This window comes from Cetorhinus maximus, unplaced genomic scaffold, assembly GCF_964194155.1.
Source record: "Cetorhinus maximus unplaced genomic scaffold, sCetMax3.hap1.1 HAP1_SCAFFOLD_1928, whole genome shotgun sequence".
Taxonomy (NCBI): domain Eukaryota; kingdom Metazoa; phylum Chordata; class Chondrichthyes; order Lamniformes; family Cetorhinidae; genus Cetorhinus; species Cetorhinus maximus.
In genome coordinates, this window is record NW_027597868.1 from 17,314 (window position 1) to 42,265 (window position 24,952).

Sequence of the window (24,952 nt, forward strand, 5' to 3'; positions counted from 1 at the left end):
CTCACGTGTCCGGTGCAGACTCGATGGGCCGAAGGGCCCTTCTGCACCCTGTGTGATTCTGTGTGATCAGGAGCTTGGAATCAGGGATACAGGAGCCAGGAATGAGGGTCTGGAGGAGCAGTTCAGTCCGACTGACAGACAAGGACAGATTCCTTATCGGTGTCAGGGAATCAGGAGCTGGGGATGAGGAGCTGGGAATCGTGAGCAGGAGCATGGAGCCAGGAACCAGGGAATCAGGAGACGGGAATCAGGAGCCAGGAATCCGGGAGTCAGACACTCAACGTTCAGGGGCCGAGGATTGGGAGCCAGGAATCTGGAGCCTGAATCCTTGGCCTTTGGCGGCACCCTAGGCCTCGGGCCTTTGCCACGGGCCTCGGGCCTGTTCCCTGGGCCTGGGGCCTGTTCCCTGGGCCTGGGGCCTGTTCCCTGGGCCTGGGGCCTGTTCCCTGGGCCTGGGGCCTGTTCCCTGGGCCTGGGGCCTGTTCCCTGGGCCTGGGGCCTGTTCCCTGGGCCTGGGGCCTGTTCCCTGGGCCTGGGGCCTGTTCCCTGGGCCTGGGGCCTGTTCCCTGGGCCTGGGGCCTGTTCCCTGGGCCTGGGGCCTGTTCCCTGGGCCTGGGGCCTGTTCCCTGGGCCTGGGGCCTGTTCCCTGGGCCTGGGGCCTGTTCCCTGGGCCTGGGCCTGTTCCCTGGGCCTGGGCCTGTTCCCTGGGCCTGGGGCCTGTTCCCTGGGCCTGGGGCCTGTTCCCTGGGCCTGGGGCCTGTTCCCTGGGCCTGGGCCTGTTCCCTGGGCCTGGGGCCTGTTCCCCTGGGCCTGGGGCCTGTTCCCTGGGCCTGGGGCCTGTTCCCTGGGCCTGGGGCCTGTTCCCTGGGCCTGGGGCCTGTTCCCTGGGCCTGGGGCCTGTTCCCTGGGCCTGGGGCCTGTTCCCTGGGCCTGGGCCTGTTCCCTGGGGCTGTTCCCTGGGGCCTGTTCCCTGGGGCCTGTTCCTGGGGCCTGTTCCCTGGCTGGGCCTGTTCCCGGCTGTTCCCTGGGGCCTGGGGCCTGGGGCCTGTTCCCTGGGGCCTGGGGCCTGGGGCCTGTTCCCTGGGGCCTGGGGCCTGGGGCCTGTTCCCTGGGGCCTGGGCCTGGGGCCTGTTCCCTGGGGCCTGGGGCCTGGGGCCTGTTCCCTGGGGCCCTGGGGCCTGGGGCCTGTTCCCTGGGGCCTGGGGCCTGTTCCCTGGGGCCTGGGGCCTGTTCCCTGGGGCCTGGGCCTGTTCCCTGGGGCCTGGGGCCTGTTCCCTGGGGCCTGGGGCCTGTTCCCTGGGGCCTGGGGCCTGTTCCCTGGGGCCTGGGGCCTGTTCCTTGATCCTGTGCCCTGGACTTGCTTTGAGCCTTCAACATATGAGCCTCGGGCCTGTGCCCTGGACTTGCTTTAAGCCTGCAACGTATGGGCCTCGGGCCCGGGGCTTGCTTTGAGCCTGTAACCATCGCCCAGGGCCTGCACCCTGACCTCTGCCGTCTGCGCTGTGTCCGGGGATGATACCATCGAGGGCGAGGCTAAAACTCGAAGCCCAGTCAGCGGAGAGTGCGGGGAACGTACTGGAGGGAGCGGAGGAACAATCCAGCCAGCTGCTGTACAGATCCTTGGAAAATCCCAATGCATGGAGAAGTTCATGGACTGTCGTCTGTAACAGAAAAGACAGCAAAGGGTCAGAGACCAAGCCCGGGGACCAACACATATAGACATCAGGAGACCAGTTAGCTCAGCACAGTCCACAGTCCCGCTTAACAGGTAAAGACTCAACTCTCTCGTCTCATAAGATGGGGGTGACCATCGACCAGAAGCTGAACTGGGACCCAGCCATATAAATACGGCATCTACAAGAGCAGGTCAGAGGCTAGGAATCCTGCGGAGAGTCACTCACCTCCTGACTCCCCCAGAGCCTGTCCACCATCTACAAGGCACAAGTCAGGAGTGTGATGGAATACTCTCCACTTGCCTGGATGAGTTGCAGTTCCCCCACAACCCTCGAGAAGCTCGACACCGTCCAGGACAAAGCAGCCCCCGCTCGATCGGCACCCCATCCACAAACATTCACTCCCTCCACCCACCGACGCACAGTAGCAGCAGTGTGTGTACCATCTACAAGATGCACTGCAGCAACTCACCAAGGCTCCTTCGACAGCGCCGCCCAAACTCACGACCGCTACCATCTAGAAGGACGAGGGCAGCAGACACATGGGGAACACCCATCACCTGGAAGATCCCCTCCGAGCCCCTCACCATCCCGACTTGGAAATATATCGGCCGTTCCTTCACTGTCGCTGGGTCAAAATCCTGGAACTCCCTCCCTAACAACGCTGTGGGTGTACCTACACCACAGGGACAAAATCCTGGAACTCCCTCCCTAACAGCACTGTGGGTGCACCTACACCACAGGGACAAAATTCTGGAACTCCCTCCCTAACAGCGCTGTGGGTGTACCTACACCACAGGGGACAAAATCCTGGAACTCCCTCCCTAACAGCGCTGTGGGTGTACCTACACCGCAGGGGACAAAATCCTGGAACTCCCTCCCTAACAGCGCTGTGGGTGTACCTACACCACAGGGGACTGCAGCGGTTCAAGAAGGCAGCTCACCCACCACCTTCTTAAGGGGGCAATTAGGGATGGGCAATAAATGCTGGGCCCGGCCCAGCGACGCCCACATTCTGTGAAAGAATAAGATTTTTACGAAATCGGAGCGGGAGGAGGCCATTCGGCCCCTCTAGCCTGCTTCGCCAGTCAATCCCATCACGGCTGATCTGACTGTGGCCTTAACCCCACTCCCCTGCCTGTCCCCCCCACCCATTACCCTCGACTCCTTCATCGATGGAGAATCTGTGTCTAACTCGGCCTCCAACGTATTCAATGATGGGGCTTCCACAACCCTCTGGGGTAGAGAATTCCAGAGACTCACCACCACCCTCCGAGTGAAGGGATTTCTCCTCATCTCTGTCCAAAATGGCCACCCCCTCCCCCTCAGACTGCATCTCCCCCCCCGCGTTTATAGACCCCTCCCCGAGCAGTGGGGAACAATCTCTCAGCCCACCCCCTACACCCTGTCAAACCCCCTTCACAATCCTTGTGGGTTTCAGCGAGATCGCTCCTCCCTAAACTCCCCGAGAATAATCGGCCCAATTCGCTCAGCCTCTCATCGGAGGGCGACTCTCCCCGCCCTCATCCCAGGGACCGATCGAGCGACCCCCTTCGCTGTCCCGCTCTCCCCCCCAGTACAAGTATCTCCATCCTTCATCGTGAAGACCCAGAACTGCACTTGGGTCCTCCAGATGTGGCCTCACCCAAAAAACCCCTGTACGGTTTGTAGCGAGACTTCTCTATCCTTATTCTCCAACCCCCTCGCAATAAAGGCCAAGGGTCATCTGTCTCCCTCATTGCTTCCTGTACCCGCACGTTAACCTTTCTGTGTCCCTTGGACGAGCGCCCCCAAGTCTCTCTGAACATCACCAGTTTCAAAAGTACTCTGCGTTTCTATTCGTACGATCAAAGTGAATAACTTCACACTTTCCCCCACGTTATACTCCACCCGCAAACTTAAGCCCCTGTCTGTACCTCTTTGCTGCCTCTCTCTGTGTCCTCCACGCAGCTTCCCTTCCCACCTAGTCCTTTTTTTCAACCTCGCTGAAAGGAGGGTTAAAAGATAAGCCCGGCAACAACAGGCCAGTCCGTTTAACCTCGGTCGTGGGGAAGGTTCCAGAAACAATCCGACTTGGGGCAAAAATCTGGGGCAAGTGTGGGCGAATTAAGGAAAGCCAGCATGGGTTTCTTCCATGAAAATCGCGTTCGACTGGCTTACTGAACAACAGCGAGGGTCGATGAGGGTAATGCAGTAGATGCGGTGTACGTGGACTTCGCGAAGGCGTTCGACAAAGTGCCGCCCAACAGACTTGTGGACAAAGTTGGAGCATGTGGAACATCAGGTACAGGAGCGACACTGGAGTGCAAAGGGACTTGGGAGTCCTAGTCCAGGATTCTCTTAAGGTTAACTTGCAGGTTGAGTCGGTAGTTAGGGAGGCAAATGCAATGTTGGCATTTATTTCGAGAGGACTGGAATATAAAAGCAGGGATGTGCTGCTGAGGCTTTATAAGGCTCTGGTCAGACCACATTTCGAATATTGGGAGCAATTTTGGGCCCCGTATCTCAGGAAGGATGTGCTGGCCCCTGGAGAGGGGTCCAGAGGAGGTTCACGAGAACGATCCCAGGAACGAAAGGCTTAACATATGAGGAACATTTGAGGACTCTGGGTCTATACTCGATGGAGTTTAGAAGGATGAGGGGTGGGGGGATCTGACTGAAACTTACAGAATACTGAAAGGCCTGGATAGAGTGGGACGTGGGGGAAGATGTTTCCATTAGTAGGAGAGACTAGGACCCGAGGGGCACAGCCTCAGAGTCAAGGGAAGACCTTTTAGAACAGAGATGAGGAGAAATTTCTTTAGCCAGAGAGAGTGGTGAATCTATGGAATTCATTGCCACAGAAGGCTGTGGAGGCCAGGTCATTGAGTGTATTTAAGACCGAGATAGATAGGTTCTTGATGGGTAAGGGGGATCAAAGGTGACGGGGAGAAGGCGGGGAGAATGGGGTTGAGAAACTTATCAGCCATGATTGAATGGCGGAGCAGACTCGATGGGCCGAATGGCCTAATTTCTGCTCCTATGGTCTTATGACACGGATACGAAAGCGGCTGAGTGACAGGAAACAGAGAGCAGGGGGGATAATGGGCGTCTCTCGGGCTGGGGGAAGGTTTTTAGTGGAGTTCCCCGGGGGTCGGTGTTGCTTTTCCTGACACATATCGATGACCTAACCCTTGGTGTACAGGGTTTCAAAATCTGAAGGTGATACAAAACTGGGAAGCCTTGTGAACTGTGAGGATAGTGAGGGACTTCGAAAGGACAGAGAGATGTGGGTGGAGTGGGCAGACAGGTGGTGGGTGTAGTTCAATGCGGAGAAACGTGAGGTGATTCATCTTGGCATGAAGAACATAGAGAGACAATATAAATCAAAGGGTGTAACTCTAAAGAGGGTGCAGGAGCAGAGAGACCTGGGTGTATATGTGAATAAGTCATTGAAGGTGGTAGGGAGGGATGGAGAGAGCAGCTATTGAAGCAGAGAGTATCCTGGGCTTTATTAACAGGGGCAGAGAGTACAAGAGCCGGGAGGTTATGTTGAACTTGTAGAAGACACTAGTTCGGGCTCAGATGGAGCGTTGTGTCCAGTTCTGGGCTCCGCACAAGGATGTGAACATTGGAGAGAGAGAGTGGAGAAGATTCCCGAGATTCCAGGGAGGAGGGACGACAGTCGTGCGGATAGATCGGAGAAGCCGGGACTGTTCTCCCCTTGGAGAAGAGGCGGCCGAGGGGGAGATTCGATCGAGGCGTTCAAAACCGGGAGGGGAGGGGAGGGTGGTCAGGGACAGAGCCGACCGGGAGAGACCATTCCCGATTGGCGGGAGGGTCGAGAACCAGAGGGACGCGGGGTTTGAGGCGATGGGTAACAGGAACGAGGGAGAAACTCCCTCACGCAGTGAGTGCTGAGGGTCTGGGAGACGCTGCCCGAGAGTGTGTGGGGGAGGGGAGGCAGGGCCAAATTGAGGCGCTCCGGAGGGAACGGGATTGTTATCCGAAAAGGAATAAGTTACCGGTCACTGGGGTGGGGGGGGAGAAAGGCAGGGAAGTGGGTCCGAGGGCATTGCTCCTTCAGAAGGAACAGCACAGGTGCAATGGGCCAAACGGCCTCCTCCTGTCTCTGTAACCAATTCCTGATTCCGTGACATGATAAAACTCCGATGGGCCCAGCCTGCTCAAACCTTTCCAAAGTAAAACCCTTCATCCCGGGAATCAGCCGAGCCAATCTCCTTGAGTAAGGAGACCAGAACTCCAGGTGTGTCGGTGCAGACTCGATGGGCCGAAGGGCCTCTTCTGCGCCCTGTGATTCTGTATCGATGTTGTATCTTCCGGTCCGCTTGCCATAGACGGCAACGTGCATGTGCCTTCCTAACCACTCGCTGCGTCTGGCTACCAACTTTCCCTGATTCATGCACCGGGACGCCCAGATCCCTCTGCGCCTCGGAGTTCCGCAGTCCCTCTGATGTTTTGTTTCAGGGCACCACAAGCCCTGGAACCACTAGCCCGCGAGGGTCAAGGGTCGCGATCCATGGCCCCACTTGACGGCGAAAATCGGGGGGGTGGTGGGGGTCAGGCAACCCGACACCGCTAACCAATCAGGGTCACGGGACTCGAACTCTGACCCAGTTTGGCCGAGAGAGCAAGGGGAACAATCCTTGACCCCAGTTGGAAATGGGAGTCAAGGGGCATGAACCCTGACCCCTACCCCTCCCCCTCCCCACCACCCTCCAATCACCATTGAGCTACAGGGCATGAACTGCATGACCTGCGCCTACCAGTGAGGGTCATGAACCTTGAACTCCCCACAGGCCAATGGGAGTCAAGGGACAAGAACACTGAGGCAACTGACCAGCAATGATCAAGGCACACGAACACTGACCACCCCACCGCTCCCCGGTCAACTACCAGTGGTCAACAGCAATGAACCCTGACCCCCAAGGCCCCTGAACCTTGGCCCACTTACCAACATGGTCTTGCGGTGGTCAAAGGCAGATCCACGGAGACGAGAGTGACAGAAGGTGACAGCTCCCGCGATCGGCCGTCCGTGCTGATCCAGCTTGCAATAGGAGGCGTAGGCAATAACGGAGGGCTGTGGGAGGAGAGGAGAGGCGTCAGGATGGAGAGTGAGAGGGCAGAGGCGGTCAAGAGGGAGAGCGAGAGGAGAAGATCGGGAGTGGGAGAGGAGAGGAGATCAGGAGCGAGAGAGAGAGTGAGAGAGGAGAGGAGATCGGGAGCGAGAGAGGAGAGGAGATCGGGAGCGAGAGAGGAGAGGAGATCGGGAGCGAGAGAGGAGAGGAGATCGGGAGCGAGGGAGGAGAGGAGATCGGGAGCGAGGGAGGGGAGGGGAGGGGATCGGGAGCGAGGGAGGGGAGGGGAGGGGATCGGGAGCGAGGGAGGGGAGGGGAGGGGATCGGGAGCGAGGGAGGGGAGGGGATCGGGAGCGAGGGAGGGGAGGAGATCGGGAGCGAGGGAGGGGAGGGGATCGGGAGCGAGGGAGGGGAGGGGATCGGGAGCGAGGGAGGGGAGGGGATCGGGAGCGAGGGAGGGGAGGGGATCGGGAGCGAGGGAGGGGAGGGGATCGGGAGCGAGGGAGGGGAGGGGAACGGGAGCGAGGGAGGGGAGGGGAACGGGAGCGAGGGAGGGGAGGGGAGGGGAACGGGAGCGAGGGAGGGGAGGGGAACGGGAGCGAGGGAGGGGAGGGGAGGGGAACGGGAGCGAGGGAGGGGAGGGGAACGGGAGCGAGGGAGGGGAGGGGAGGGGATCGGGAGCGAGGGAGGGGAGGGGAGGGGATCGGGAGCGAGGGAGGGGAGGAGATCGGGAGCGAGGGAGGGGAGGGGATCGGGAGCGAGGGAGGGGAGGGGATCGGGAGCGAGGGAGGGGAGGGGATCGGGAGCGAGGGAGGGGAGGGGATCGGGAGCGAGGGAGGGGAGGGGATCGGGAGCGAGGGAGGGGAGGGGATCGGGAGCGAGGGAGGGGAGGGGAACGGGAGCGAGGGAGGGGAGGGGAACGGGAGCGAGGGAGGGGAGGGGAACGGGAGCGAGGGAGGGGAGGGGAACGGGAGCGAGGGAGGGGAGGGGAACGGGAGCGAGGGAGGGGAGGGGAGGGGAACGGGAGCGAGGGAGGGGATCGGGAGAGGGGATCGAGAGCGGGAGAGGGGATCGAGAGCGGGAGAGGGGATCGGGAGCGAGAGAGGGGATCGGGAGCGGGAGAGGGGATCGGGAGCGAGAGAGGGGATCGGGAGCGAGATTAGATTCCAGTCTGTAACTCACTCCCGGGTATCTGTTATTCTATATATAAACCACCCCGAACCCCTCGATTAGATTCCAGTCTGTAACTCACTCCCGGGTATCTGTTATTCTATATATAAACCACCCCCGAACCCCTCGATTAGATTCCAGTCTGTAACTCCCTCTTGATCTCCTTACCTCTTTCCTACACTTGCTGGTGTCCGCTGCTTTCACGTACAGGATATAATCCGCTTCCCGAATCCCTCTTCCATCTTCCTCTATAACAGTGGGTGAGTTGCCCTGCGCTGGCCAGACACTGTACCCTTGAAGGTGATCATCAGGGATCTGCAGGGAGCAGAGATTCAAACAGATCAACAAGGTCCCAGGTCCTGGCGCCTCCCTCACTCAGCCAACTCCTTGATGGAGGTGGCCTGAGAGGGATTCCGCTCTCCCTCTGTAGTGATGGGGCTCGAGCAGGAATGATGATCATCACTTCTGGGCCAGAGTGTGTCACATAGAATGATGCATAGAGATGCAAAAGAGAAGCATAGAGACACAGGCACAGCGGCGCAGACACAGTCAGAAACACAGGCACTGATAGAGACACAGGCACAGCGGCACAGACAGAGACACAGGCACCGATAGAGACACAGGCACGGCGGCACAGACACAGTCAGAGACACAGGCACAGTCAGAGACACAAACACCGATAGAGACACAGGCACAGCAGCACAGACACAGTCAGAGACACAGGCACCAATAGAGACACAGGCATAGCAGCACAGACACAGACAGAGACACCGATAGAGACACAGGCGCAGTGGCACAGACACTGACAGAGACACGGGCACCGATAGAGAGACAGTCAGAGACACAGGCACCGATAGAGACACAGGCACAGCGGCACAGAGACACAGACACCGATAGAGACACAGGCACAGCGGCATAGACACAATCAGAGACACAAGCACCGATCGAGACACAGGCACAGTGGCACAGACAGAGACACAGACACTGATAGAGACACAGGCACAGTGGCACAGACACAGGCACCAATAGAGACACAGGCACAGCGGCACAGACACAGTCAGAGACACAGGCACAGCGGCACAGATACAGTCAGAGACACAGACACTGATAGTGACACTGGCACAGACACAGTCAGAGACACAGACACCAATAGAGACACAAGCACAGCGGCACAGACAGAGTCACAGACACTGATAGTGCCACAGGCACAGTGGCGCAGACACAGTCAGAGACACAGGCACTGATAGAGGCACTGGCACAGCGGCACGGACACAGAGACATAGACACCGATAGAGACACAGGCGCAGTGACACAGACACAGCCAGAGACACAGGCACCGATAGAGACACAGGCACAGCGGCACAGACACAGTCAGAAACACAGGCACCAATAGAGACACAGGCACAGCGGCACAGTCAGAGACACAGGCACAGCGGCACAGACACAGTCAGAGACACAGGCACCGATAGAGACATAGGCACAGCGGCACAGACACAGACAGAGACACAGACACCGATAGAGACACAGGCACAGCGGCATAGACACAATCAGAGACACAGGCACCGATCGAGACACAGGCATAGTGGCACAGACACAGACAGAGACACAGACACTGATAGAGACACAGGCACAGCGGCACAGACACAGGCACCGATAGAGACACAGGCACAGTGGCACAGACACAGTCAGAGACACAGATACCAATAGAGACACAAGCACAGCGGCACAGACAGAGACACAGACACCGATAGTGACACAGGCACAGCGGCACGGACACAGAGACATAGACACTGATAGAGACACAGGCACAGCGGCACAGACACAGTCAGAGACACAGGCACCGATAGAGACACAGGCACAGCAGCACAGACACAGACAGAGACACAGACACCGATAGAGACACAGGCACAGCGGCACAGACACAGACACCGATAGAGACACAGGCACAGTGGCGCAGACACAGTCAGAGACACAGGCACTGATAGAGGCACAGGCACAGCGGCACGGACACAGAGACATAGACACCGATAGAGACACAGGCGCAGTGACACAGACACAGCCAGAGACACAGGCACCGATAGAGACACAGGCACAGCGGCACAGACACAGTCAGAAACACAGGCACCAATAGAGACACAGGCACAGCGGCACAGTCAGAGACACAGGCACAGCGGCACAGACACAGTCAGAGACACAGGCACCGATAGAGACATAGGCACAGCGGCACAGACAGAGACACAGACACCGATAGAGACACAGGCACAGCAGCATAGACACAATCAGAGACACAGGCACCGATCGAGACACAGGCATAGTGGCACAGACAGAGACACAGACACTGATAGAGACACAGGCACAGCGGCACAGGCACAGGCACCGATAGAGACACAGGCACAGTGGCACAGACACAGCCAGAGACACAGATACCAATAGAGACACAAGCACAGCGGCACAGACAGAGACACAGACACCGATAGTGACACAGGCACAGCGGCACGGACACAGAGACATAGACACTGATAGAGACACAGGCACAGCGGCACAGACACAGTCAGAGACACAGGCACCGATAGAGACACAGGCACAGCGGCACAGACACAGACAGAGACACAGACAGAGACACAGACACAGACAGAGACACAGGCACAGCGGCATAGACACAATCAGAGACACAGGCACCGATCGAGACACAAGCACAGCGGCACAGACAGAGACACAGACACCGATAGTGACACAGGCACAGCGGCACAGACACAGAGACATAGACACTGATAGAGACACAGGCACAGCGGCACAGACACAGTCAGAGACACAGGCCCCGATAGAGACACAGGCACAGCAGCACAGACGCAGTCAGAGACACAGACACCGATAGAGACACAGGCACAGACACAGTCAGAAACACAGGCACCAATAGAGACACAGGCACAGCAGCACAGTCAGAGACACAGGCACTGATAGAGACACAGGCACAGCGGCACAGACACAGGCACCGATAGAGACACAGGCACAGCGGCACAGACACAGTCAGAGACACAGGCACCGATAGAGACACAGGCACAGCGGCACAGACAGAGACACAGACACTGATAGTGACACAGGCACAGTGGCACAGACACTGAGACATAGACACCGATAGAGACACAGGCACAGCGGCACAGACACAGTCAGAGGCACAGGCACCGATAGAGACACAGGCACAGTGGCACAGACACAGACAGAGACACAAACACCAATAGAGACACAGACACCAATAGAGACACAGGCACAGTGGCACAGACACAGACAGAGACACAGACACCGATAGAGACACAGGCACAGCGGCGCAGACACAGTCAGAGACACAGACACCGATAGAGACACAGGGACAGCGACACAGACACAGACAGAGACACAGACACCAATAGAGACACAGGCACAGCAGCACAGACACAGGTGCGCAGACACAGTCAGAGACACAGACACCGATAGAGACACAGGCACTGCGGCACAGACACGGACACCGATAGAGACACAGACACAGACAGAGACACAGACACCGATAGAGACACAGGCACAGCGGCACAGACACAGACAGAGACACAGATGCCAATAGAGACACAGACACAGCGGTGCAGACACAGTGAGAGACACAGACACCAATAGAGACACAGGCACAGCGGCACAGACACAGACAGAGACACAGACGCCAATAGAGACACAGACACAGCTGTGCAGACACAGTTAGAGACACAGACACTGATAGTGACACAGACACAGTGGCACAGACACAGTCAGAGACACAGACACCAATAGAGACACAGGCACAGCGGCGCAGACCCAGTCAGAGACACAGGCACCGATAGAGGCACAGGCACAGCGGCACGGACACGGAGACATAGACACCGATAGAGACACAGGCACAGCGGCACAGACACAGTCAGAGACACAGGCACAGCAGCACAGACACAGTCAGAGACACAGGCACCGATAGAGAAACAGGCACATCGGCGCAGACACAGTCAGAGGCACAGGCACCGATAGAGATACAGGCATAGTGGCACAGACACAGACAGAGACACAGACACCGATAGAGACACAGGGACAGCGGCACAGACAAAGACAGAGACACAGACACCAATAGAGACACAGGCACAGCAGCACAGACGCAGACAGGGACACAGACACCAATAGAGACACAGGCACAGCGACAGAGACACAGTCACAGGCACAGACACCGTTAGAGACAAAGGCATAGTGGCACGGACACACAGTAAAAGACACACTGAGAAAGAGAGTGAGGTATGGAGCGAGAGAGAGAGACGCACACACAGAAAGGGAGACATAGAGAGACACACAATGAGCCTGAAAAAGGGAGCCCAACAGAGCGGGAGAGACAAGGAGAGAGAGAGACAGAGACAAACAGGCAGAGTGAGAGAGAGAGAGAGAGACAAAGACACAGCGAAAGAGGTAGAGAGAGAGAGAGAGAAAGAGAGTGACAGATACAGAGAGAAAGGGAGATATAGAGAGAGACACGAGGAGCCTGAGAGAGAGCAACAGAGAGAGAGAGAGAGACAGGGAGAAAGACAGAGACAGAGAGAGCGACACAGATGGAAAGCAACAGGTAGGGAGAGACGCAGAGAGAGAGAGAGAAAAAGAGAGACAGACAGAGACAGGGAGAGACAAAGATAGAGACAATTAAGAGAGCGCCGGCCTTGGTATGCATGACTTGTTTAGTATTTCTTCTGTCCTTAATATTCTCATTCATTGGAAGTAAAAGTGAAGGGAGTAATTTACTGGGTAAGTCGTGTCGGGGCAGCTTGGCCAAGTGGAATGCTCCTCTTGTGGGACGTGGGAAGTCGGGGACACTTCCAGCGCCCGCGGGTCGCCCTGGACACTGGGAAGTGTCTCCAGCTGCGGCTCCCCAAAAATCCATGTTTCCCAGCCGGAGCTGCGCCTTGGAGTCACCGCGGACCCTCCGATGATATTCGCGGGTAGCACGCGCAGTGAGGTGGGTCACACACCACAGGTGGAGAGTGCACGGGCAGAAAGAGGATGGGTGACCGCCGGACGGAGTCAAAGCACTCGGCAGCTAAGGCAGGAGTCCCCTGGTCCCATCTCCCTCCCCGACCGGTTTTCCTGTTTTGGATACCGTCGGGGTGGGGGGAAGTGGTTTCTCAATGGGAATACAGCGAGAGCCAAGTCCGGGGCTCAACTGCACGGAGGGTGGGGGGTGGAGAGTAAAAATAGCGGGTGAGCATCAGTGATAGGGGATTCTATCGTCAGGGGAACAGACAGGCGTTCCTGCGGCTGTGGACGTGACCCCAGGATGGTGCCAGGGTCAAGGATGTCACAGGGCATTCTGAAGGGGGGTGGCGGGGGGAGGGCCAGAGGTCGTGGGGTCCATATCGCTACCAACGACAGAGGGACAGAGGTTAAAAAGAGGGATTGGTGGTGGGGGTGGGGGGTGGGTTCAGAAAGCAGAATATGGGGAGCTGGGAAGTGAATTTAAAAAGCGGGGACCTCAGAGGTGGTAATCTCCGGGTGAACTCCCAGTGCCACGCGCTGGCGAGATCGGGAAGGGGAGAACAGGTCAGATGAACGCGCGGCCGGAGAGACGGTGTGCAGGAGGGAGGAGGGGATTTGGATTCCTGAGGCATTGGGACCGATTCTGAGGTGGGCGGGAAGAATATATCAACTGGACGGACTGCACCCGAGCAGGACCGGAGCCAATATCCTCTGCAGGGGGCATTCACTAGTACTGTGTGGGGGGGTGGGGGGGAGGGTTTAAACTAGATGGGCAGGTGGGGACACTAGAGAAGGAAGCAAAGATAGGAATGGAAGACAGGAAAGCAAAAGTGGAGGGCAGAGGGAACAAGGGCTAGCAGCCAATAGGGCCATAGTACAAAAAAGGGGTGTAAAAATGTTACAGAGACAAGTCTAAAGGCTCTGTATCTGAATGCACGGAGCATGCGCAATAAGGTCGACGAATTAACAGCACAAAGAGACGTAAACGGGTACGATATGATTGCGATGGCTGCAGGGTGACCAAGGCTGGGGACTGAATACCCAAGGGTACTCGATATTTAGGCTGGACAGGCAAAAATGGACAAGGAGGTGGGGCGGCGTCGTTAACTCAGGATGGAATCAGTGCGATAGTGAAGAGGGGATATTGGCTCAGGAAATCTAGATGTACAAGCAGTCCGGGTGGAGCTACAAGGGGAGGGAAACATTAGCGGGAGTTGTCTATAGGCCTCCAAACAGCAGGTAGGGGACGGCATTAAACAGGATATTAGAGATGTATGTAACAGGGGTGCTACAGTAATCATGGGTGACTCTAATCTACATATAGACTGGGCAAATTAGCAATAATACTGTGGTGGATGAATTCCTGGAGTGTGTACGAGATGGTTTCTTTTTTAGACCAGTGTATCGAGGAACCAGCTCAGGGTCAGGCTATCCTAGACTCGGTTTTGTGTAATGAGAAGGGGTTAATGTATAATCTCGCTGTGCGGGGTCCTTTGGGGAAGAGTGATCATAACATGATAAGAGTCCTCCATCAGGTTGGAAAGTGAAGCAGTCCGATCTGAAACTGGGGTCCTAAATCTTAACAAAGGGAAACGACGAAAGTACGAGGTGCGAGTTGGCAAAGGCAGATTGGGGAACTCCAATAGCAGACACGACGGTGGATCAGCAGCGGCTAATATTTAAGGAACGGAATGTAAGCATTGTGACAGTTATACGTTCCTGTCTGTTGCAAAAACACAACAGGAAAAGTGACCCAACCGTGGCTAACAAAAGAAATTAAGGATAGTGTCAGGTTCAAAGAGGAGTCATATAAAGTCGCTAGAAAAAAAGCAGCAAGACTGAGGATCGGGAGCAGTTTAGAATTCAGCAAAGGAGGACCAAGAGATTGATTAAGAGGGGAAAAATAGAGTCTGAGAGTAAACTGGCAAGGAACGCAGAAGAGGGGAGTAAAAGCTTCTATAGTTATGTAAAAAGAAAAAGATTGGTGAAGACAAATGTAGGTCCCTTACAGTCTGAGACAGGAGAATTTATCACAGAGAACAAGGAAGTGGCAGAGCAATTAACCAACTACTTTAGTTCTGTCTTCACAGAGGAAGACACAAATAACTTCCCAGGAATACTAGGGAACCGAGGGTCGAGTGAGGAGGAGGAACGGAAGGAAATTAGTATTAGAGAAAACCACAGCGCTGGAGAAATGAATGGGGACTGAAGGCCGATAAATCCCCAGGGCCCGATAATCTACACCAGGCCACTAAAGGTGGTGGTCATGGAGGTAGTGGATACTTTGGTTATCATCTTCCAGAGTCTACCGAATTTTGGAACAGTCCAGGCAAGATTGGAGGGAAGCAAATTTAACCCCACTATTTAAAAAAGATGGGAAATAAAACACGGAATTCTAGGCCAGTGAGCTAAACATCAGGGGTAGGGAAAATGCTAGAGTCTATTATAAAAGGGTGTGATAACAGGGCACTTAGAAAACATCAACGGGATTAGACAAAGTCAACAGGAATTAATAAAAAGGGAAATCATGTTTGACAAACCTACTGGAGTTTTTTTGAGGATGTAACTAGTAGGGTAGATAAGGGAGAACCAGTGGATGTGGTGTATTTGGATTTTCAGAAAGCTTTTGATAAAGTCCCACATAAGAGGTTAGTGAGTAAAATTAAAGCGCATGGGATTGGGGGTAATATATTGGCAGGGATCGAGAATTGGTCAGCAGACAGGAAACCGAGAGTAGGAATAAATGGGTCTTTTTCGGAGTGGCAGGCGGTGACTAGTGGGGTACCCTCAGGGATCAGGGCTTGGGCCCCAGCTATTCACAATATATATCAATGATTTGGATGAGGGAACCAAATGTCCTATTTCCAAGTTTGCTGACAACACAAAACTAGGTGGGGATGTGAGCGATGAGGAGGGTGTTAAGAGGCTTCGAGGGTGATTTAGACAGGTTGAGTGAGTGGGCAAATACATGGCGGATGCAGTGTAATGTGGATAAGTGTGAAGTTATCCACTTTTGGGTGTGAAAAACAGAAAGGCAGAGTATTATTTAAGCGGTGATAGATTGGGAAATGTGGATGTACAGAGGGACCTGGGTGTCCTCGTACACCAGTCGCTGAAGGTAAGCATGCAGGTGCAGCAGGCGGTGAAGAAGGCAAATGGTATGTTGGTCTTCATTGCGAGAGGACTTGAGTACAGGAGCAAGGATGTCTTGCTGCAATTGTACAGGGGCCTCGGTGAGACCACACCTGGAGTATCGTGTGCAGTTTTGGTCTCCTTACCTAAGAAAGGATATACTTGCCATAGAGGGAGAGCAGGGAAGGTTCACCAGACTGATTCCTGGGATGGCAGGATTGTCGTATGAGGAGAGATTGGGTCGACTGGGCCCTGTATTCACTGGAGTTTAGAAGAATGAGAGGGGATCTCACTGACACGTATAAAATTCTGACAGCGATGGACAGACCGGATGCAGGGATGATGTTGCCTCTGGTTGGGGGAGTCTAGAACCAGGAGGTCACAGTCTCAGGATACAGGGTAGACCATTTAGGACTGAAATGAGGAGAAATTTCTTCACTCAGAGGGTGGTGAACCTGTGGAATTCTCTACCACAGAAGCTGTGAAGGGCCAGGTCACTGTGTATATTCAAGAAAGAAATTAATAAATATTTGGTTATTAGGGGCATCAAGGGGTATAGGGAGAGGGCGGGAATATGGCGTTGAGATAGGGGATCGGCCATGATCATATTGAATGGCGGAGCAGGCTCGATGGGCCGAATGGCATCCTCCTGCTCCTAGTTTCTATGTTTCTATGAGACAGAGAGACTGAGAGAGAGACTGAGAGAGAGACTGAGAGAGAGACTGAGAGAGAGACTGAGAGAGAGACGGAGAGAGAGACTGAGAGAGAGACGGAGAGAGACCGAGAGAGACGGAGACCGAGAGAGAGACGGAGACCGAGAGGGAGACGGAGACCGAGAGGGAGACGGAGACCGAGAGGGAGACGGAGACCGAGAGGGAGACGGAGACCGAGAGGGAGACGGAGACGGAGAGGGAGACGGAGACGGAGACGGAGAGGGACAGGGACAGGGACAGGGACAGGGACAGGGACAGAGACAGGGAGAGAGACAGAGACAGGGAGAGAGACAGAGACAGAGAGTGAGAGAGACGAGGGGAGACATAGAGACAGAGAGTGAGAGAGACGAGGGGAGACATAGAGACAGAGAGTGAGAGAGACGAGGGGAGACATAGAGACAGAGAGTGAGAGAGACGAGGGGAGACATAGAGACAGAGAGTGAGAGAGACGAGGGGAGACATAGAGACAGAGAGTGAGAGAGACGAGGGGAGACATAGAGACAGAGAGTGAGAGAGACGAGGGGAGACATAGAGACAGAGAGTGAGAGAGACGAGGGGAGACATAGAGACAGAGAGTGAGAGAGACGAGGGGAGACATAGAGACAGAGAGTGAGAGAGACGAGGGGAGACATAGAGACAGAGAGTGAGAGAGACGAGGGGAGACATAGAGACAGAGAGTGAGAGAGACGAGGGGAGACATAGAGACAGAGAGTGAGAGAGACGAGGGGAGACATAGAGACAGAGAGTGAGAGAGACGAGGGGAGACATAGAGACAGAGAGTGAGAGAGACGAGGGGAGACATAGAGACAGAGAGTGAGAGAGACGAGGGGAGACATAGAGACAGAGAGTGAGAGAGACGAGGGGAGACATAGAGACAGAGAGTGAGAGAGACGAGGGGAGACATAGAGACAGAGAGTGAGAGAGACGAGGGGAGACATAGAGACAGAGAGTGAGAGAGACGAGGGGAGACATAGAGACAGAGAGTGAGAGAGACGAGGGGAGACATAGAGACAGAGAGTGAGAGAGACGAGGGGAGACATAGAGACAGAGAGTGAGAGAGACGAGGGGAGACATAGAGACAGAGAGTGAGAGAGACGAGGGGAGACATAGAGACAGAGAGTGAGAGAGACGAGGGGAGACATAGAGACAGAGAGTGAGAGAGACGAGGGGAGACATAGAGACAGAGAGTGAGAGAGACGAGGGGAGACATAGAGACAGAGAGTGAGAGAGACGAGGGGAGACATAGAGACAGAGAGTGAGAGAGACGAGGGGAGACATAGAGACAGAGAGTGAGAGAGACGAGGGGAGACATAGAGACAGAGAGTGAGAGAGACGAGGGGAGACATAGAGACAGAGAGTGAGAGAGACGAGGGGAGACATAGAGACAGAGAGTGAGAGAGACGAGGGGAGACATAGAGACAGAGAGTGAGAGAGACGAGGGGAGACATAGAGACAGAGAGACAGAATGAGACAGTGAGATAGAGACAAGGGGAGACATAGATACAGAGAAACAGAATGAGACAGTGAGATAGAGACAAGGGGAGACATAGAGACAGAGAAACAGAATGAGACAGTGAGATAGAGACAAGGGGAGACATAGAGACAGAGAAACAGAATGAGACAGTGAGATAGAGACAAGGGGAGACATAGAGACAGAGAAACAGAATGAGACAGTGAGATAGAGACAAGGGGAGACATAGAGACAGAGAAACAGAATGAGACAGTGAGATAGAGACAAGGGGAGACATAGAGACAGAGAAACAGAATGAGACAGTGAGATAGAGACAAGGGGAGACATAGAGACAGAGAAACAGAATGAGACAGTGAGATAGAGACAAGGGGAGACATAGAGACAGAGAAACAATGAGACAGTGAGATAGAGACAAGGGGAGACATAGAGACAGAGAAACAGGGACAGAGACATAGAAGGAGACAGGGAGACAGACGGAGACAGGCACGGAGACAGACGGTCACTCACCACGATGTCCAGACAGGTTTCCTTTCGGTAATTCTCGTTCTTCTGTCCACATCTGGAGAATGAGCAGGTGTTAAACCTCAGAGTAATCGCTTCAAATCAGTCACCTCGAAAAATCGTCTCACTGTTACCTTAACTCCCACTGACACTCGGAGTCAGTGCTGAGGGAGAGCCGCACTGTCGGAGGGTCAGCGCTGAGGGAGCGCCGCACTGTCGGAGGGTCAGCGCTGAGGGAGAGCCGTACTGTCGGAGGGTCAGCGCTGAGGGAGAGCCGCACTGTCGGAGGGTCAGTGCTGAGGGAGAGCCGCACTGTCGGAGGGTCAGTGCTGAGGGAGAGCCGCACTGTCGGAGGGTCAGTGCTGAGGGAGAGCCGCACTGTCGGAGGGCCAGTACTGAGGGAGAGCCGCACTGTCGGAGGGTCAGTTCTGTGGGAGAGCCGCACTGTCGGAGGGTCAGTGCTGTGGGAGAGCCACACTGTCGGTGGGTCAGTGCTGTGGGAGAGCCGCACTGTCGGTGGGTCAGTGCTGTGGGAGAGCCGCACTGTCGGTGGGTCACTGCTGAGGGAGAGCCGCACTGTCGGAGGGTCACTGCTGAGGGAGAGCCGCACTGTCGGAGGGTCAGTACTGAGGGAGAGCCGCACTGTCGGAGGGTCAGTGCTGAGGGAGAGCCGCACTGTCGGAGGGTCAGTGCTGAGGGAGAGCCGCACTTTCGGATGGTCACTGCTGAGGGAGAGACGCACTGTCGGAGGGTCAGTGCTGAGGGAGAGCCGCACTGTCAGGGTTGACATTCCCCCTGGTTCCCTGCGTCCAATATATATCGCTCAGTGTTACTAAAACAGGTGAAATGGTGGTTTATGTGTTTGTTCATTGTGAGATCTTGCTGTGCGCAATTTGGCTGCCTCAATGGGTTGGACATTGAGAATAGGGCATGGAGGGTGGGAATTGTTGGGCAGAGAGCGTGAGGAGGCAATTAATGATGGGGAGAGATAGAGAGATAGAGAGAGAGGTGGTCTCCGGGCGAGAGATGGAGAGACCCAATCGTGGGACTGATGTATTGCGAATGAAATGTAGACCACGAAAAGCCCGGGAAGGAATCAAAATTTGGATTGGGGCTGAGTGTGACATGAAAATAGCGAGCGTAGGGGATGTGTAACAGGAAGATGAAAGGATGTGTGCGTCGGAGAGAGAGCAGGGGAGATACAGAGTGGGCGTGTGTGTGTGAGAGAGAGAGACAGAGACGGAGAGAGAGAGAGAGAGAACGTGAGCGCCAGAGTGTGAGAGAGGTGGCGAGACTGAGAGAGGGAGAAAGCGGGGTAGATGGAGAGTGCGAGAATGAGAGTGAGGCAGGGAGATGGAGAATGGAAGAGCGAGAGAGACAGACAGAGGGGTACAACAGGGAGACGGAGAATGGAAGAGTGAGAGAGAGACAGACAGAGGGATTCAACAGGGAGACGGAGAATGGAAGAGCGAGAGAGACAGACAGAGGGATTCAACAGAGAGATGGAGAATGGAAGAGTGAGAGAGACAGACAGAGGGGTTCAACAGGGAGAAGGAGAATGGAAGAGCGAGAGAGACAGACAGAGGGATTCAACAGGGAGATGGAGAATGGCAGAGTGAGAGAGACTGACAGAGGGATTCAACAGGGAGACGGAGAATGGCAGAGTGAGAGAGACAGACAGGGATTCAACGTTCCCATGTTTTGAGGAGACTTACTTGTCGAAATTGGGCAGTGAAACATTTCTCCAGACAGACTTACAATATTCGTCCATATCACGGGAGAGCAGCAACGCATCAACAACTGGAACCACTGTAATAGACAGAGAAACAGCGAGACTAACTGTAATAGACAGAGATACAGGGAGACTAACTGTAATAGACAGAGATACAGGGAGACTAACTGTAATAGACAGAGATACAGGGAGACTAACTGTAATAGACAGAGATACAGGGAGACTAACTGTAATAGACAGAGATACAGGGAGACTAACTGTAATAGACAGAGATACAGGGAGACTAACTGTAATAGACAGATACAGGGAGACTAACTGTAATAGACAGAGATACAGGGAGACTAACTGTAATAGACAGAGATACAGGGAGACTAACTGTAATAAACAGAGATACAGGGAGACTAACTGTAATAGACAGAGATACAGGGAGACTAACTGTAATAGACAGAGATACAGGGAGACTAACTGTAATAGACAGAGAGACAGTGAGACTAACACTGTAACAGATAGACATAGGTCCCAGGAGGCTAACACTCTAAGAGAGAGACAGAGATACAGGAGGACTAACTGTGATAGACAGAGATACAGGGAGACTAACAGTGTAACAGAGATACAGGGGCACTAACAGTTAATAGATAGATAGAGATACAGAGTGACTAACGCTGTAACAGAGAGACAGATACAGAGAGACTAACGCTGTAACAGACGGATACAGGGGGACTAAAAGTGAACTGCAGACAGGGAGATTAACACTGTAAGAGATAGGCTGAAAACAGGGAGACTTATGCTGTGACAGACGGAAATACTGGGAGACTAACACTGTAACAGAAAGGCAGAGATACAGGGAGACTAACGCTGTAACAGATAGACAAAGGCACAGGAAGAATAACACTAACAGATATAGAGATATATAGGGAGACAAATGCTGACACAGAACAACAGAGATACAGAGAAACTAACGCTGTAACAGAAAGATATGTACAGGGAAACTAACACTGCAACAGATAGAGATATAGGGAGACTAACGCTGTAACAGAGAGAGACAGGGATACTGACGCTGTAACAGAGAGAGACAGGGATACTGACGCTGTAACAGAGAGAGACAGGGATACTGACGCTGTAACAGAGAGAGACAGGGATACTGACACTGTAACAGAGACAGGGATACTGACACTGTAACAGAGAGAGACAGGGATACTGACGCTGTAACAGAGAGAGACAGGGATACTGACGCTGTAACAGAGAGAGACAGAGATACTGACACTGTAACAGAGAGACAGAGATACTGACGCTGTAACAGAGAGAGACAGGGATACTGACGCTGTAACAGAGAGAGACAGGGATACTGACGCTGTAACAGAGAGAGACAGAGATACTGACGCCTTAACAGAGAGAGACAGGGATACTGACGCAGTAACAGAGAGACAGGGATACTGACGCTGTAACAGACAGAGATACTGACGCTGTAACAGAGAGAGACAGGGATACTGACGCTGTAACAGAGAGAGACAGGGATACTGACGCTGTAACAGAGAGAGACAGGGATACTGACACTGTAACAGAGAGAGACAGGGATACTGACGCTGTAACAGAGAGAGACAGGGATACTGACGCTGTAACAGAGAGAGACAGAGATACTGACGCCTTAACAGAGAGAGACAGGGATACTGACGCTGTAACAGAGAGACAGGGATACTGACGCTGTAACAGAGAGACAGAGATACTGACGCTGTAACAGAGAGAGACAGGGATACTGACGCTATAACAGAGAGAGAGAGAGAGATACTGACACTGTAACAGAGAGAGACAGGGATACTGACGCTGTAACAGAGAGACAGGGATACTGACGCTGTAACAGAGAGAGACAGGGATACTGACGCTGTAACAGAGAGACAGGGATACTGACGCTGTAACAGAGAGACAGGGATACTGACGCTGTAACAGAGAGACAGGGATACTGACGCTGTAACAGAGAGACAGGGATACTGACGCTGTAACAGAGAGACAGGGATACTGACGCTGTAACAGAGAGAGACAGAGATACTGACGCTGCAACAGGGAGACAGGGATACTGACGCTGTAACAGAGAGACAGGGATACTGACGCTGTAACAGGGAGACAGGGATACTGACGCTGTAACAGATAGAGACAGGGATACTGACGCTGTAACAGAGAGACAGGGATACTGACGCTGTAACAGAGAGACAGGGATACTGACGCTGTAACAGAGAGAGACAGGGATACTGACGCTGTAACAGAGAGACAGGGATACTGACGCTGTAACAGAGAGAGACAGGGATACTGACGCTGTAACAGAGAGACAGGGATACTGACGCTGTAACAGAGAGAGACAGGGATACTGACGCTGTAACAGAGAGAGACAGGGATACTGACGCTGTAACAGAGAGAGACAGGGATACTGACGCTGTAACAGAGAGAGACAGAGATACTGACGCTGTAACAGAGAGAGACAGGAATACTGACGCTGTAACAGAGAGACTGGGATACTGACGCTGTAACAGAGAGAGACAGGGATACTGATGCTGTAACAGAGAGAGACAGGGATACTGACGCTGTAACAGAGAGACAGGGATACTGACGCTGTAACAGAGAGAGACAGGGATACTGACGCTGTAACAGAGAGAGACAGGGATACTGACGCTGTAACAGAGAGAGACAGGGATACTGACACTGTAACAGAGAGACAGTGATACTGACGCTGTAACAGAGAGAGACAGTGATACTGACGCTGTAACAGAGAGACAGTGATACTGACGCTGTAACAGAGAGACAGGGATACTGACGCTGTAACAGAGAGAGACAGAGAAACAAATGCTGTAGCAGCGAGACAGATAGATAGACATACACGGACTCTAACCGTGTAACAGAGAGAGACATATACAGGGAGACTAACACTGTAACAAGTAGATAGAGTGGCATGGCGATTAACACTGTGAAAGATAGACAGATACAGGGAGACTAGCACTGTAACAGACAGAGATACATGGAGACAACATTGTTACTGATTGAGATACAGGGAGATTTACACTGTAACAGATAGACAGAGGTACAGGGAAACTAACAGTGTAACAGATGAGCAGAGCAACAGGAAGATTAACACTGTAACAGATAGACAGAGGTACAGAGAAACTAACAGTGTAACAGATGAGCAGAGGAACAGGAAGATTAACACTGTAACAGATAGACAGAGGTACAGGTAGATTAACACTGTAACAGATAGACAGATGTACAGGGAAACTAACATTCTTACAGGTTGACAGATATAAGGAGACTAACAGTGTAACAGAGATATCGGGAGATGAACACTGTAACACCGATACATAGATACAGGGAAACTAACGCTGTAGCCGAGAGACAGGCGGAAGTCTGGACTGTGTACTGACCTGCCAGGAGGTTGGCGAGGAGTCCGATGGCCTCCTGGACGGAGGCGTTGAGTCGGCTCCTCTCCCCTTGGCTCAGGACCATGTTTGGGACGGCCGGGTAGTGCGTGGCGATCCGGATGGGCAGCGGGTCGGGCGGTGTCAGGCGGGCGGTCCGCCTGTGCCCGCTGTACCCGACGGCCGTCGCCCCGGCGACCCTGCGCTGGACGTCGTCGTGGAGACACCTGCCCGCGCAGCACAGGGCCAGTGCCAGGAGCCTGGCCAAACAGAGCAAGAGCTGCCCGCGCACTGCCTGCAGCCTCATATCGGGGTGGGGGTTGGCGGGAGGGGGTGGGGGTTTGGCAGGGGAGGGGGTAGGTTGGCGGGGGAGGGGGTGGGTTAGCGGGAGGGGGGGTGGTTTGGCGGGGAGGGGGTGGTGGTTTGGCAGGGGAGGGGGTAGGTTGGCGGGGGAGGGGGTGGGTTAGCGGGAGGGGGGGTGGTTTGGTGGGGGAGGGGAGGGGGTGGGTTGGTGGGGGAGGGGGTGGGTTGGCGGGAGGGGGAGGGGGTGGTTTGGCGGGGGAGGGAGTGGGTTGGCGGGAGGGGGAGGGGGTGGTTTGCCGGGGGAGGGAGTGGGTTGGCGGGAGGGGGAGGGGGTGGTTTGGCGGGGGAGGGAGTGGGTTGGCGGGAGGGGGAGGGGGTGGTTTGGCGGGGGAGGGAGTGGGTTGGCGGGAGGGGGAGGGGGTGGTTTGGCGGGGGAGGGAGTGGGTTGGCGGGAGGGGGAGGGGGTGGTTTGGCGGGGGAGGGGGTGGGTTAGCGGGAGGGGGGGTGGTTTGGCGGGGAGGGGGTGGTGGTTTGGCAGGGGAGGGGGTAGGTTGGTGGGGGAGGGGGTGGGTTAGCGGGAGGGGGGGTGGTTTGGTGGGGGAGGGGAGGGGGTGGGTTGGTGGGGGAGGGGGTGGGTTGGCGGGAGGGGGAGGGGGTGGTTTGGCGGGGGAGGGAGTGGGTTGGCGGGAGGGGGAGGGGGTGGTTTGGCGGGGGAGGGAGTGGGTTGGCGGGAGGGGGAGGGGGTGGTTTGGCGGGGGAGGGAGTGGGTTGGCG

General features: G+C 54.8%; 1 protein-coding gene across 1 annotated transcript in view; it reads right to left on the reverse strand.

The window, feature by feature from the left end:
• The window catches only part of cirop (ciliated left-right organizer metallopeptidase), a 32,637-nt gene extending 8,455 nt beyond the window's left edge, over positions 1 to 24,182 (reverse strand). Inside the window, exons 1-6 of the mRNA XM_078537121.1 lie at positions 23,882 to 24,182; positions 20,461 to 20,554; positions 18,752 to 18,827; positions 8,090 to 8,236; positions 6,628 to 6,753; positions 1,577 to 1,661 (exon numbers count right to left, since the gene is read on the reverse strand). Of these exons, the coding sequence (XP_078393247.1) occupies positions 1,577 to 1,661; positions 6,628 to 6,753; positions 8,090 to 8,236; positions 18,752 to 18,827; positions 20,461 to 20,554; positions 23,882 to 24,182 (829 nt within the window). The remainder of the gene's footprint in view (positions 1 to 1,576; positions 1,662 to 6,627; positions 6,754 to 8,089; positions 8,237 to 18,751; positions 18,828 to 20,460; positions 20,555 to 23,881) is intronic.
• Positions 24,183 to 24,952: the final 770 nt, after the last annotated feature.